This window comes from Dipodomys merriami, unplaced genomic scaffold, assembly GCF_024711535.1.
Source record: "Dipodomys merriami isolate MVZ:Mamm:240054 unplaced genomic scaffold, mDipMer1.0.p SCAF_1, whole genome shotgun sequence".
In the NCBI taxonomy this organism is placed as follows: domain Eukaryota; kingdom Metazoa; phylum Chordata; class Mammalia; order Rodentia; family Heteromyidae; genus Dipodomys; species Dipodomys merriami.
This window is the reverse complement of record NW_027202270.1, coordinates 24,265,496-24,279,174: the sequence shown is the minus strand read 5'-3', so window position 1 is coordinate 24,279,174 and position 13,679 is coordinate 24,265,496. Positions and strand designations below refer to the sequence as shown.

The 13,679-nt window shown below is 39.4% G+C and overlaps 1 protein-coding gene across 14 annotated transcripts in view; it reads left to right on the top strand.

Moving 5' to 3' along the window:
* Positions 1-13,679, top strand: part of Unc80 (unc-80 homolog, NALCN channel complex subunit) — a 187,544-nt gene that overhangs the window by 128,381 nt on the left and 45,484 nt on the right. For all 14 annotated transcript variants that reach the window (XM_070018095.1, XM_070018011.1, XM_070018052.1 and 11 more), the window contains 5 exons: positions 5,205-5,385; positions 6,631-6,899; positions 8,957-9,091; positions 10,939-11,077; positions 11,683-11,779. In XM_070018095.1, the coding sequence (XP_069874196.1) occupies positions 5,205-5,385; positions 6,631-6,899; positions 8,957-9,091; positions 10,939-11,077; positions 11,683-11,779 (821 nt within the window). The remainder of the gene's footprint in view (positions 1-5,204; positions 5,386-6,630; positions 6,900-8,956; positions 9,092-10,938; positions 11,078-11,682; positions 11,780-13,679) is intronic.

Here is a 13,679-nt window from a genome sequence, read left to right as displayed (position 1 = left end):
CAGCTGAACATTTCTACTTACATTTAACACTTAAGAATAGAGTAATACTTACTGATCTCAAATAAAACCTGGAGCCTAAGAAAAGTTACTGTTCTGCATGCAAAAGCAGAACTATAGCGTGTAATTCTAAAATGTTGCAATTTTGTCTATGTACTTACTACCTTTATTTTGCAGTTCAAAAATCATTTTAATATGTTTTAATGACACATAATCTACATGTAAGCTAAAATTAACATTATGATTTTTCTAGCTCTTTCTGAATTTTACAATTTAGACACGCTAGAGACCAGTTGGATCAGTTAGAGATCTCTCTCTATCTATCTATCTGTCTATCTATCTCTGTCTCTCTCCTCTTTCTTTCTCTCACCCTCTTTCTCCAATACTCCTATGTTTTCTGTTATCTCTCCATCCTAACCCTTATTGCTGGTGTGGCACTGGGAGAGCTCCTTATGAAGTTGGCATGGGGATTTTTTCAACCTCATGGTTGAACATTTTTAAATACCTCTGCTTGGGCAAAGCATACATCTAGAATGCAGACATCCTATTATTTCAGGGATACATCTGATTTTATTTATTCTGAACATATTTTACTAAATGAAACAGCTGCTGAGTATGTAGTGGTGGACAGAAGAGCTACCTGGCTCAGGCCTAGAACCATTGCATTGGGGCTGGCTGACTAAATTCAGTGGCAGAGCCTGGATGTAGTCTAGGTGGCCAATTGCAGAACCTGCCCTCTTAAGTGCCAGCTGTGCTGGGAGGGAGGAACTTGACTCTGATGTGAGGTGGCCTGAGTTCAAATTTTAGTTTTGTCACTTCTTTGCTTTGTGGCCTGAAGCAACATTTCTAGCCTCTTTGTAATGCCAATAACTTCACTTTAAAATCAGGTATCACAAATCTACCTTTCCAAGGTACATCTCCTTCTATCTGGAGTTATTAGTACGAATCCTCCTACCAAACTTATTCTGCTCTTCAGAAGTAGAGATAGTGAGCTCACAGGCCCACAGACATTTTTGTACACATCACATGTAAAAGCTTTGGTCACAGAGGGAAAAATTATTCTCTCCAGTTGATGTCTTACTTTGGGACTTAGATTAAGCAGTATAACCAGATGTCACACTGAGATCTGAGAGAAAACAACCTTGTCAGTTTTTTTCTTTTTCCTTTCTTTCTTTCTTCTCTTTCTTTTCTTTCTTTCTTTCTTTCTTTCTTTCTTTCTTTCTTTCTTTCTTTCTTTCTTTCTTTCTTTCTTTCTTTCTTTCTTTCTTTTGTTTTGTTGCCCATCCTAGAGCTTGAACTCGGCCTGGGCACTGTCCCTGAGCTCTTTTGCTCAAAGCTCCTACTCTACCACTTGAGCCAGCCCCACTTCCAACTTTTTGGATAAGAGTTTCCTGCCCTAATTGGCTTTGAACTGCAATCCTCAGAGCCCAGTCTCCTGAGTAGCTAAGATTACAGGTGCGAACCTCAGCCTCCAGACTAACATTTTCAGGATCTATCTTTATTCTCTCCCTTCTGGTTGAAAAAAAAAATCCCTGGAGTCACTACTGAAGCTTAATCCTTAGATAAAGTCTGTCCAGTCTACCTCTTACCCTAGGATCAATTCTTCTTGGCATTCTAGGCAACAACCCCCACAGAGACCAGCCCCCTGTTCACATCAGGTATGACCTAAACACTCAGAGAGATCAAGTTTCGCCATTATTGGATAGTCAAAAATGAAGCCATTATTGGATAGCCCAATAATGGCTGTCTGGATGCTGGAGATGACCCAGTATCTGATCAGGTCAAAAGGTAGAAGCCCCAGAACAAGAGGGACCAATGATCCCTCTATCCAAAAATAGTCTGAGGCTGAAGGCCTCCCTAGAAAGTCACACATGTGAGTCTGCATTTGAAGAAGCCGAGCACTATAATCCTAAATATTAAAAGGCTGAGTTCTGAGGATTGTGGTTTGAAACTAGACAAGGTTGGGGAAAGTCTATGAGACTCTTACCTTCAATTACCAGCAAAAAGCCAGAAGTAGAGCTGTGGCTCAAGTAGTAGAGCACCAGGACCTGCATGCACATACATACAAACACCTGAAGAATCTAGAGTCTAATGGAAGCAGCAACAGATACTGCAGATACTGGCTTAGGAAGAATGGATCTTGAACATGTTCTATAACAAAATTTCTTTTTTCTTTTTTTTTGGGGGGGGTCCAGTCGTGGGGCCTGAACTCTGAGCCTGGGCGCTATCCCTCAGCTCTTCAGCTTAAGACTAGCGCTCTACCACTTGAGCCACAGCACCACTTCTGGCTTTTTTTCTTTTTGCTTATGTGGTGCTGAGGAATCGAACCCAGGGCCTCATACATGCAAGGCAAGCACTCTACCACTGAGCCACCTTCCCAGCCCTATAACAAAATTTCTTTTTTTTTTTTTTAATTTTTTTATTGTAGAGATACTATACAGAGGGTTACAGTTACATGAGTGAGGTAATGAGTACACTTCCACTTCCTCTTGAACATTGTTACCCCCTCCATTGTTTTCCCCCTACCATCCCCTCCCTCCCTCCCTTCCCCAAGGTTCTTTTTTTTTTTTTTTTTTTTTTTTTTTTTGATCGTGATTAAGTGATTACTTAATTTCCGGAAATTCACAGTATTGTGGAATAATGATGCTCATTTAAAGTCACAAGTTCATTCTAACTTTCCTGGAGCAAATTGTCTATCACAGTCTGTAATATATAACGGTGCTCATATGTTATATACCATATATGTGATCAGCAGCATGGGGATATTTAGTAGTGGTTCAACCAGATGAGTGGGAGTTCTTTGTTTCTTAAGTCCTGTTAGTTTTGTCATATCACCTAACATTTTGGATTCATCATCCACTTATCAGGGAGACCATGTACTGTTTGTCTCTTCGTTCTTGGCTTACCTCGCTCAACATGATTCCTTCTAGCTCCATCCATTTCCCTGCAAATGCCATTATTTTGTCATTTCTAATGGCTGCATAATATTCCATTGTGTATAGATGCCACAATTTTTGGATCCATTCATCTGTGGTGGGGCATCTAGGTTGTTTCCATATCCTAGCTATTGCGAACAGTGCTGCAATAAACATGGAGGTGCATGTGTCTTTGTATATTGGTTCCTGTTGTTCAGGGTAGATGCCTAGAAGTGGTATGACTGGGTCGTAAGGGAGGTCAATCTTTAGCTTTCTAAGGACCCTCCAGACTGCTTTCCAAAGTGGTTGTATGAGTGTACATTCCCACCAGCAGTGTAATAGCGTTCCTCGTTCTCCACATCCCCTCCAGCATTTGTCGTTGGCTGATTTGTGGATGTGGGACATTCTGACTGGGGTAAGGTGGTATCTCAGGGTTGTCTTTATTTGCATTTCCTTCACCACCAGGGATGATGAACATTTCCTCATGTGTTTCTTTGCCATTTTTATTTCTTCATTTGAGAAGTCCCTCTTTAGTTCCCTTGCCCATTTAGTAATTGGTTTGTTGGGTTTGGGAGGGATTAGTTTCTTGAGTTCCCTGTATATACAGGATGTTAACCCCTTGTCTGATATATTGCTGGTAAATATTTTTTCCCAATTAGTTGGTTGTCTTTCTAGCTTGGTTGCGATAGCTTTATCTGTGCAGAAGCTTTTTATTTTAAGGTAGTCCCATTTGTCGAGTCTCTCTCCAATTTGTTGTGACCCTGGGACTCTGTTCAGGAAGTTCCTTCCTGTGCCTATTAGTTCAAGTGTCTCTCCTACTCTGTCCTGCAGTAGTTTCAGAGATTCAGGTTTAATGTTAAGGTCTTTAATCCATTTTGAGTTGATGTTGGTGCATGGTGATAGGCTGGGGTCCACTTTTAGTTTTCTGCATATAACAAAATTTCTAAAGAAGAATTTTGAAATACTTTATTTTACTTTTCTACACATATCAAGTGTACTAATGTAGCATCAGACTATGGAAATTATCTTCAAGGAATAAATGACAGTGGTATAAAATTGGACCATTTAAGTGATTTTGTAAAAATAGCTACCATTAAGTGACTAAATTGATTTTCAAAGAAAGAAGATTTTGAATGTGTTGCAAGGTTTGAAGAACTGGGCAAAACTAAGAGATCTTAAATAGGAACAATGTCTAAAACAGTCCCACCAAATTATCCCAGCCTCTGATTCTGATGGTAAAATAGTTAAAAGCATACTCAGTAATGGCACTTCACCTGTGTTAGCATTTATCATGTTGAAGAACCTATTTCAAAGAGTGCTATGAAATAGGCCACTAGTTCCATGTACACCCCAAGTGTTCCCAAAGTTCCCCAGGGAGATGATTAGATGGAGACTTACAGTTCTAACCCAGAGGGTTTCTCAGCAGGTGACTTAGGAATGTTCTAGTCACATTTACTACCCAATTGTTTACAAAGAGAAATGGAACGTAGAGAAGGGACCAACAGTGTCATGACCATGACATCTCATCTAAACTCAAGGCCAAAGGTCATTGCAAGAGAGCCCATCTGCTTTGCCCCAAGATAGATGTTAGTTTCCATTTCAGTCTTTTCCTTAAGGAAGGATTAACCCAAAAACTGTCAGGGAAACAGCATAAGGCATCCATGGAACTGGAAGAAGTAATTGAAACAGACTGGCTGGCCCCCTGCTGGAAAATGACTTCCATGTTAGCATATCCAAACAAATGGGCCTTGTAATATTGAGCTGTGTCCACAATGCCTGCCTTGTACTCCTCCAGCTCGTGAGCTCCATAAGAAACTCTTCCTTCTGTAGGACAGACAGAAGCAGGAACTGAGAGTTAATTAACTACTGTTTGCTCCTATATTTCAAAGAGAAAAGTACTTCTCTCTCATCCCACTGTTCTTCCTTTCATTTTATCAGCCTCATTTGACATTAAATATTTTGGTTCACTCCACGATTTTGAGGTTCATAATTCTGCTTGTGTGTGTGTGTGTGTGCACATACACCAATCCTAGCACTTAAACTCAAGACCTTGGCGCTGTCCCTGGGCTTCTTTTACTCATGGTTAGTATTCTACCACTTGAGCCACAGCACCACTCCCAGCTTTTTCTGAGTAGTTTACTGGAGATGAGTCTCATAGATTTTCCTGACCTGGATGGTTTTGAAATGCTGTCTTCTGATCTCAGCCTCCTGAGTAGCTAGGATTATAGGCATGAGCCACCAGTGCCTAGCCATTCTGCTTTTTCCTATGCTCCTGCTTTTGTTTCCTGCTAGGTGTTCACTCGGAAGCTGGAGGAAGTTGGGCGAGTGCTGTTTCTCATCTCCCTAACCCAGAAGATCCCCACAGCCCACAAGCAGTCCCATGTCTCCATGCTTCAGGAAGACCTCCTCCGGCTCCCCTCATTCCCTCGAAGTGCTATCGATGCTGAGTTTTCCCTCTTCAGTGATCCTCAAGGTACAAAGCAGGGGGAAAACAGCCTGTCCTCTACAGGCTTTTGTGTTCCTCTCAAGCCCTTGTTTTGTTCTGTCACAGAGAGCATTTTCTGAGCAGATAGTTCTAGAGCTTGAAAATATGTATTAGAATTGCCTAGAGACCTCGTTAGAACTCAGGATTGCCAGGCCCTACCCATTACTTTCCAGTTCCAGAATGGGGCTCAAACTTGCGTTTCTAACAAGTTTTCCCAGTGATGCTGCTGCTGCTGCTGCCATTCTAGTCACCAGCCTTCGAGACCAAGTGCTTGCAATTACTGTAAGCAAGGGAAGGAAGCAGGGTGATGGTCTTAGAGAAGGAGAGTCCATGGCTGGAAAGATACATGTGTATCTTTCCAGATACACAGAGGCTGCTCCTGGGTTGGGAAGAAATGAATCTTCCAGAAATGGCATGATGGAACTTTTAGAGGTAATGAAAATTACCTCTATGTATCTCATGTTATATACAGGAGTATTTCTTAATCAAAACTCATTAAACTCTGCATTTAAAATCTACACGTTGTACTGCAAACTACATTTGAAATGAGAAAGACAAAGAAACAGAGAGGTTGCTTTGGAACTTAGCATCATTCATTTAGGATGCTTTGCTTAAATTACCATCACTATTCCTCAGTGTCCTTACACAGAAGGCACAGAGCAGTAGTGGAACAACTCTGGGTCTGAGCAGTGATTAGAAAATCTAGCACTACTGGGCACTGGTGGCTTGAACCAGTAGGATTCTAGCTATTCAGGAAGCGGAGATCTGAAGGTCTCAGGTCAAAGCCAGCTTGAGAAGACCAGTGTATGATACTCTTTACCTATAATTAACCAGCAAAAAGCTTCAAGTAGAGGTGCCAGCCTGGAGGGTGGCACTTGTGTACACACACCCACATTCTCCCACACCCCTCCACCTTTGCACCTCCCCCTGCCCTCCAATCTCTCTAGCTGGGATAACATTTCTCTCAAAGTTACAGCTTAGTTAGCAGCAAAGTGCTGCAGATGCTTGCCCTGTCTTGTCCACAGAGCTAAATCAAGAGAGGTGCTAATGAAAACCTTTTGGGAACTTGTAAGTGTTTCACCAATTCCAGCAACATTGTGCTGCAAAGCAAGTGATCTCATCCCAGAGCTGGAACAAATGGAGGACAGCAGCCTCTCCTGTTTGATCGGTCTGCTGGTGCTGACAGGATTGGTGTGGGGTTAATTCTGTCCCTGCTATTTCATGTTCTCACAGCTGGAAAGGAACTGTTTGGTCTCGACACTCTTCAGAAAAGCTTGTGGATCCAGCTCCTGGAGGAGATGTTTCTGGGCATGCCAAGCGAATTTCCCTGGGGAGATGAAATCATGCTTTTCCTCAACGTCTTTAATGGTGCTCTGATCCTCCACCCAGAAGACAGCGCCCTGCTCAGGCAGTACGCTGCCACCGTCATCAACACAGCCGTGCACTTCAATCACCTCTTCTCTCTCAGTGGCTACCAGTGGATTCTCCCCACTATGCTGCAGGTGCCTAACCAGAAAAGTAACCCCACTCCTGCTTGCAGTTGACAAGTTCCATACTGAAACTTTTGTTTGATGAAGTTGTCTTCTTGGGTGACTAAAGAAGGCACCAAATGAAATCACCCATGAATGTTCAAGACTTCATAATATCCTTTCCTATGATTAAGATCCTACGAGGGTGGTGTAGGCTTTCCCCTTTCTTCCAGGGCAGTGTTTCTCAGAGTGTGGTCACTGCATTGTTCTTGGGCCCCATCTCAGACCTACTGAATCAGAAACTCTAGGGCCAAGGCCCGGGAATGTATGTTTTTAACAAGACTTTGGGGTAGCTCGGTAGTGGAGAGGGGCAGTGAGACCACCCAGTCTGCAGTGAAAAATGTAAAAGATTTTATTGAGTGAAAAATGCTGATGTACCAGGACTGCACCTGGAGTCGGGATCCCAGGAAACAGCCCCAAGTGCCAGCCCACAATGGCTTTTAAGCATTTTGGGCTAGGGAGAAGGGGGAGAAGGGGGAAGTTGGGTGTTGGTATTAGCCAAGGATTGTTACAAGAATCTTGTACCTTAAGTTTAAATTTCCAGCCAAGGTTTTGCTGGTGGGAAGCAGGGGAATAGAACAAAGGGTGATGATGGTTCAGCTGGGTTAGGGCTCACATTGTTCAGAAAACAGCAGAAGCGGAGTTACAGGGTTACAGAGTTACAATTACAGTTACTAGCTAAAATACCTAGTTACCAGGGAAGTCTTATCCACAGCATACTTACATTTATATCTTAAAATCATTCATTATCCATTTTATATAATCCAAATCAAATATTATATTCCATTTTTACTTCCTCCACCATATCAGCTCTGATGCCCTAGAAAGTTTGAGGATCACATCCCTTGCACCAAATGTATGGAGAGTGTTCACCTGATACTTTTTCTATGAGATTCTTTGCCCTCCATCTAAACAGATTCTAAGTGGCATGAAATTTGAGTTGATGGTATTGGAGGAGGTGGATGCAGTTAGAACAATTTCTGATTATTCATAACTAAGGTATATCTGATTACACTTAAGAGTAAAAATCATGAGTCATCTTAGTTCTTTGAGAAAAGTTATGAAAAGCTGGTGTTAGTGGCTTTGGCCTAAAATCCTATCTACTCAGGAGGCTGAGATTTGAGGATCGCAGTTCGAAGTAAACCCAGGAAGGAAAGTCTGTGAGACTCTTATCTCCAACCAAATCACAGAAAAAGCCCTAAGTGGCTCTGTAGCTCAAGTGGTAGAGTGCTAGCCTAAAGCAAAAGGAGCTCAGAGACAGTGCCCAGGCCAAAGTATAAGTCTCAGGACTGGTAAAAAATAAAATAAAAAATGAAAATAACATATGCCAGTGTGAAGTATAATTTGCTCAGACTACAGGAGAGGCAAGAAGTTTACTTCTATCACAGGCTCTCTGACTTATTTTTAAATAACAAAAAAATTTCTCTATGATTGATTATCAAAAACAATTATGCCTACTGTAAAATTCAAAAAGTTGAAACAGAAAATAGAAACCACCTACCATCCTTCTTTCCAACTAGTCATTGTTAACATTTCTTGAAAATGTACACACACACATGCATATGCACACACACATTTTTTTTCAGACAAATGTTGCAGCATATCATCAACTTTGTAACCCATTTTTCATGTAGAGAAGATAGTGTGCACAATATGAATACATTTAGATTTATAGCATCTTCTACATGCTATCCCATTAGTGGTATGGCCATAATTCATGCAACCATCATTTATGAATAATTTAAGTGGTTCCAAATTTTCCATTATTATAAACAGTCTTGTAGGACACATTTTTGTAGCTTGATTTCTTGGGAAAAAACTAGTCATAAATATTCTGGGGAAAGTTATATTAGAATATTAGTATTTTTGTATATATTACCAAATTTCTCTCAAGACAAGTAATGCCCTTTTACCCACTTTTGCACCATCTTGTGAAATCAGCTTTTTTCTTTTCTGTCTGCCATAGCTGTGGGAGCCCAACTCTGAAACATTATGAACGCACTTTTTGAACATGTGGCATTTCTCTATAGGTGTACTCTGACTATGAAAGCAATCCCCAGTTGCGTCAAGCCATTGAATTTGCTTGTCACCAGTTCTATATTCTGCACCGGAAGCCCTTCGTGCTCCAGCTGTTTGCTAGTGTGGCCCCGCTCCTAGAGTTTCCTGTAAGTAAGCTCTGTGGGAATAAACAAAGACCAACCAAGTGAAAAATGTGAAGGCTATTTATTCAGAGCTGGCAGTATAGTAGGAGAAGCAGCAACATCACTTGTGTTTGGGCAGAAAGGTAGAACCAAGCAGAGTAGTGGAAAAATCCTAAGTGGAATGGAAGGAGGCTTCAGTCTTGACTGATCACAGAAATAGTCAGCTTGGGTAAACTATGGTAAGCTAAATAGTAGCAAGACATCTTAGGTGATTGGCTAGGAGTGCATATTTGACTTTCTCTGATTAGAAGAAGAGACAGAAATTAAAGAAGCTGTCAGTTACTAATGGAGTTCTATCTCTTTTAAGCAGTGGTCACAGTGGTTATTGCTAGTTTCCACTACAGCTAATGGTCTGACTTCAATAAGCCTTTCTTAAATCATGCTCTTTTGGGAGGTTGATTTGTTTTTTTTTTACAGAGTTCAGGTTGGTATTTTAGAGCAGGTTGCTGCAAGCTGTAAGTCAGAGTTGCATTTTCACCAACGGTTGGGTCTTGGTCAACTTGTGTTCAATATCTCAGCTCCATTTCTCCCCCAAGGACACAAAAGTACCACAAGCCATTTGTCTATCAATAAGGAAATCTTTTCTCTTCAATATGTCTCTTCAGTCTCACCTTAGCTACTAAAGTATATATAATCTCCTTAGCTGTTATGCTCAATTTGTGAAAAAAAATGGAATATAGGAAAGTATTTTGATTCTACCCTGCTTTACCTTTTTTCTTCAGAGTGTTACCACCACCACCTATAATGCACTATGTTTGTTTCACTAATGTGCATCCCCACCTAGCAGTAGAAGTCAAATTCAGGAGAGTAAGACCTCTGTCTGCTTTGTGTGGCTTATTTTTTTTTAGTTTTCTTGTTGATTTGCTTTCAGTTTTATTGGCTCTGTGTATGTGTGTTGATTTTGTTTTGTTTGGATTTGCTATAACCACAGTGCACAGAATGGATCCTGGTATGCTGGAACTTAATAAGGATTTTCTATTTATTTTGTTCATTTTAAAATTTTTTACTTTGACATTACTAGGCTTTGGGCTCAGGGCCTCAGACTTGCTAAGCAAGCACTCTACCACTTGAGCCGTGTCTCCCTCCCTTTTTGGTTTAGTTGATTTTAAGAGAGGGGCTTGCACTTCTTGCCTGAGACAATCTTAGACCATGATCCTCCTAACTCTGCCTCCTGCCTACCTGGGATCATAGATGTGAACCACTGCCAGCAACAAGTTGCTATTTTAATGAATGAATTAATACTATTTTAAACAAATTTGAGATGACAAGCATCTCTGTTTTTGTGATATATTACCAAACCTGCAAAGTTCAGCCTTTGACTAAAATAAGCATCAAATTCCCAAAATGTATTTGAAATGTTCAAATAATCCATTGTAGAAATTTCCTTCATTCTTTTGACTTCTACAGAAGGAGCCATTGTTGTAAGCTTTGTTAGCAATTCATATTCTGCTGTATTTTTAAGATTTGCCACAAATATCTATCATGTACTAGAGTAGCAATCTCTATCTCCTGAAATTCTGGCACATCACTCCAAAATCCTGTACCAGTATTGTTGACTGCAGAATTGTCTAACTGAAATCCACAGAGATGTGTGATTGGGACTGGTGTCAGAGTCTATGAGGTTTGAGTTCTTGGTCAACCATATTAATGCTGGGGTAGGAATCAATAAACTAAAGGTGATTTTCTTTTTTTAAGAATATGTTTTATTATCTTTCAGTAGTTGTTCAGAGAAGTTGCCATTCCACAAAGCAGTTTATGAATACAGTGTGTCTTGATCAATGGACCCTTTTCAGTGATGTTTCTTTATTCAGGATGCTGCTAATAATGGGCCCAGCAAAGGTGTGTCAGCTCAGTGTCTGTTTGACTTGCTACAATCTCTAGAAGGAGAGACTACTGACATATTAGACATCCTAGAGCTGGTCAAAGCTGAGAAGCCTCTTAAGTCATTAGGTAAATGCAAAACTTCCCCTAACAGTCTTTTTCTTCCTGCAGTTTTTCATATATATGCAAACTAAATAAAAAAGTAAAATGAAAAGGATGAGTAGATTTTTTAAAGCCTTGCTTTTTTTAAAGTTTCTTGTGGATCTTGAAGAACAAGAAATCCTCTGCTAGGAAAATCATACTTAAATGATGTCCTATAGACCCGTGTTCTCAGACTTCAGTTTACAGAAGATTCAATTACTGGCTGTAATTCTAAGTGCATATCCTCCCAAAATTGTCTTTTATGATCCTGGGACATGTAGAATTTGATGTCATTTTTTTTTAATTCAATTTTTTACCGTAGACCATTCAAGAGTGCCTTCATTGTCTTTTATTAGGTGAGATTGTTAAAACTACCCTAAAAATCATGTATTTATTATCCAATTATTCAAAAGTAAAAAATAGGGCTTCTATCCCTTCATTTGAAGAGAATTATAGCTTTTATTATTTATGTATAAAACTCTAACAAAGAATATACCACAAAATAGAATTGGAAAGATGACATTGGGGGTGATGAACTTGATTATCCTGATCAGAATCCATTTTGATTATGTACCCTAACATTTCTCCTTCAGATTTCTGCTATGGAAATGAAGACCTGACATTTTCTATCAGTGAGGCCATTAAGCTCTGTGTGACTGTGGTGGCATATGCTCCAGAGTCATTCAGAAGGTAACTGCAGCTCTTTCTTCTGTGCACTGTAAGAAGTGACTATTGCAAAAACAATAAATTAAATGAATACAAGGTTTATCTCTGGTATATCGAGTCTGTAACAATCTGACAAGTCTTTAAAAAAAGTCTTTAGAGTTGGGGAGGTGGGGAGGGAAGGGTTGCTAGGGGAAAAACAATGGAAGGGGTAATAATGCTCAATAAGAAGTATATTCATAATCTTACTCATGTAACTGTAACCCCTGTGTACAGTATCTTTGCAATAAAAATATATATTAAAAAACAAATTTGGGAAAATTGGTCATAGTGGGCATTCTGGAAAATATTGTAAATCTTTCCTAGTTTGAAATTTCCTAATTTGGAATTTGTGCAAAGACTAAGATGTTTAGTCTTACTGGGAAGTATTTTCCTCTCCTGTAATACAAATGATAGCAAACAAAATTTCATAGCAGATATTTAAACAACCTGTGAAAACTCTTATCAAGGAGTAACAAGAAAACTTATCAGAGAAAGGGCAAGAATATGTATCTTGTCTTTTGTTGAGTACTGAAAGCCTAATATTCACATTTGTGAGTCATTCCAGTTCAGTTCTGTGATGTTGGTTCTGGTCTCATGCATCAGTCTCGTCTCTCTGTTAAAAAGTCCTACCCTGTGAGCAATCTCCCCAGGAGCAAAGGACTTGAGTTTATTGTGCTCATATGTCTTCATACATATGTCTTTTTTCTTTTTCCCAGGACAAATGAATAAAGCTGAGAGGGGCCAGGCTTTATATTAATTGAACTTTGTTTATTGGAAGGAAGCATGAGGAATGAGTAAATTTGTACTTCTTACATTCCCAGGATTTGCCATCTTAAACCGTGATGATTAAATATTATGCCTGAGGGAAAGCAGAGGGACAGCTGTGACCTTCTGGAAAGAAAATCTGCAATCCATCCAGATGGGCTTGTTCCCACTTTCCTACTCTATCACAGCTACACTATCACGGCTCAAAACATTCCAGGATGGATCAACACCCTGCATTATGTTAACTCCAAGTTTATTCTGTAAAAATGTATTCTCTATTCTATTGTCAATTCCCAGCTGTGTATGATGTTAATAGAATATACCAAAAATTCTGCACTGGGATCAAGTGACATTAAGACATTTCATAATGAAATGCAAACCTTTTATCATTAAAATGCCAGAAATGTAGATCTACCAAATCTTCACATTACCAAATTCCCAGTGAGACCTGAAATTCTCTTTCAAGTTAAAATTCAAACACACTGAACTCAAAAGGAATAAGAATTTACAATCAAAATAGCTTGTCAGAAGGAGTAAAAGATCAAAGTCCAATATTGTTAGGTTTAAATTTATTTTTCTTTTTTAATTTAATTTTATTGGCAGGGTGATGTATGGAGGGGTTACAGTTACATAGTAAGGTAGTGAGGACATTTCTTGTCAAATATTGTTACTCCTCTCATTTTTCTCCCACTTTCCCTCCTCCCATGTCTCCACCCACCCCCCAAATTATAAAGTTTATTTCCAATATTTTGTCTTAAAAATATTATTTCTTTAAGTTATCTTCCTAATTTTCCATTCTGCACAGAGCTTCTTGATGCCTTGGTGGAATTAGGGTTTCTTAAGTAGCTGCTACCTGAGATTTCTTAAAGAGCTTTCATATTTGTACCAGCAAGTCCTTGTGCCTAAATTATTGTTACATAAGTATCTTTTATTCCTATAAAATGTTTAGTATCATATGTTTATACTTGAATAAATATCCATAAATGATATTTATGTAACTATCACTGAAATAGAAAAATCAGATAAGGCACCATTACCCTCATTTTCAGCATGATAAATCACCTTTGTATATTTCTGAACTCTAAGTGAAATAGTCTCATAGGCATACTTCTGTTATTCC